This window comes from Lolium perenne, chromosome 2 (genome assembly GCF_019359855.2).
Source record: "Lolium perenne isolate Kyuss_39 chromosome 2, Kyuss_2.0, whole genome shotgun sequence".
Taxonomy (NCBI): Eukaryota; Viridiplantae; Streptophyta; class Magnoliopsida; order Poales; family Poaceae; genus Lolium; species Lolium perenne.
Genome location: NC_067245.2, coordinates 93,340,077 through 93,341,849, shown reverse-complemented (window position 1 = coordinate 93,341,849; position 1,773 = coordinate 93,340,077). Strand labels below are relative to the sequence as shown.

General features: G+C 45.9%; 1 protein-coding gene across 1 annotated transcript; it reads left to right on the top strand.

Annotated features, from left to right (window-relative positions):
• Positions 1-305: 305 nt before the first annotated feature.
• On the top strand, positions 306-1,504 carry LOC127330134 (uncharacterized). Its single transcript, XM_051356460.2, has 2 exons — positions 306-1,009; positions 1,272-1,504. Exons 1-2 carry the CDS (start codon positions 678-680, stop codon positions 1,273-1,275), a joined length of 336 nt encoding a protein of 111 aa, XP_051212420.1. The 5' UTR covers positions 306-677; the 3' UTR covers positions 1,276-1,504.
• Positions 1,505-1,773: the final 269 nt, after the last annotated feature.

Genomic DNA, 1,773 nt, shown 5'->3' with positions numbered 1-1,773 from the left:
GAGATCGACGGATCCCTCGATGCGGAGATGGAGATTCTTTTGAAAGAGAGTCGTCCCGGAAAGAAAAAATTCTGGATTGGTTCTACGAAAAAGTAATTTCTAACAAGTCCCTTTTATCCAATACTTTTGCAATCCGTGACTTGTCCCTCTTATTACACGTAACTAATGCAAAGAAACAATTTGAACTGAATTTGTAGGGAGGTGATCCCAACGTTGAGATGACGGATGAGCTGAGATGTGTTTCCTGTGGTTGCAACCGTAGAATCTCAATGTATGAGAAGTACGATGTGAATAGGTATCGCTTCCATACAGAGTATCACCAGAAGAATCGGCCTAACCCAAAAACTATAAATACTGGGGTCTTCACCAAAGGATCCGATGACATAGAATACTACGGAAGGTTAGAGAATGTATACGAGCTGACATTCAATAGGACAAACATACAACTCAATCTCGTTGTGTTCAAATGCCACTGGTTCGACCCACAAGTTGGACAGAGAAGCACTCCTTCCATTGGGTTAGTGGAAGTTAGGCCTTCAACCTGCTATAGCGGAGCCGATGTCTTTGTTGTGGCTCACCAAGCCAAGCAAGTTTATTATTTGCCCTACCCATGTCAAAAGGAGTACCTCAAAGGCTGGGAAGTCGTGTTCAAGGTATCACCACATGGTAAGCTACCCATGCCCTCCGACGAGGATTACAACAACATTGACCCTGTAACATACGAGGGAATTTTTTATCAAGAGCAAGAGAACTTTGGGGATTTCGAAATAGAAATTGGTCTTGAGGACCTCGAGAACGAGGCACATCTTCATGGTGAAACAGTGGTGGACCTAAAGGACATACAAATGCTCACCAAGTTACATGAGGGCAATGGGTTCAATGATGAGACTCCACCGGACATTCCCACCCAACCTCATTACTCACATGATACTGATAGTGATAGTGAAAATGAGAACCCAATGCCTCGTTATGAGAACCCAATGCCTCATTATGATAGTGATGATTCGAGGTGAGGGTCCTTTATGCCTTTATGCTTAGTATCTATTTTTCCATATGCTTCTTATACTTAGTATTTATTTTTCAATATGCTTCTTATGCTTAGTATCTATTTTTCAATATGCTTCTTATGCTTAGTATCTATTTTTCAATATGCTTCTTATGCTTAGTATCTATTTTTCAATATGCTTCTTATGCTTAGTATCTATTTTTTGCTTAGTGTCTACATTTTATTAAGGCATGAATGCTTACTTGTTTACTCTTTGTCAATGCAGGTGATTGATCAATATGAGCGGAAGCAAGCAATCCATGAACTCCATTTTGAAGAGTATGAGCCAACAGAAGTTCACCGGGACCACTAGAAGTGGAAGACCAACGCGTGCCAGCTCGCGTTACGCGGACGATGACACGGGTGGAGTTGGAGGTGGAGGTGTAGGTGGAGGTGGAGGACGTGGTGGAGGTGGAGGACGAGGTGGAGGTGGAGGACGAGCTGGAGGACGAGGCGGAGGCGGAGGTGGAGGATGAGGACGAGGTGGAGGTGGAGGACGAGGACGAGGTGGAGGTGGACCTTTCCTTGGTGACATACCCTCTGCTTCTGGCGACGTGGCTTCCCAGTCCGCTCACACACAGTCCACTGAGGGGGAGATGGAGGTGGAGATGGAGGTGGAGATGGAGGTGGAGGGGCAGGACGAGGAGGCGGAGAGGGAGATGGCGCCGAAGAAGTTGCGCATTCGTGGTGAAGCGCAAGTCCCTGATGAGAGGAGGGAGCCTACTAGC

Excerpts from the sequence above, each read along its gene's own strand:
- LOC127330134 (XM_051356460.2), top strand. The coding sequence starts at position 678 with ATGCCCTCCGACGAGGATTACAACAACATTGACCCTGTAACATACGAG.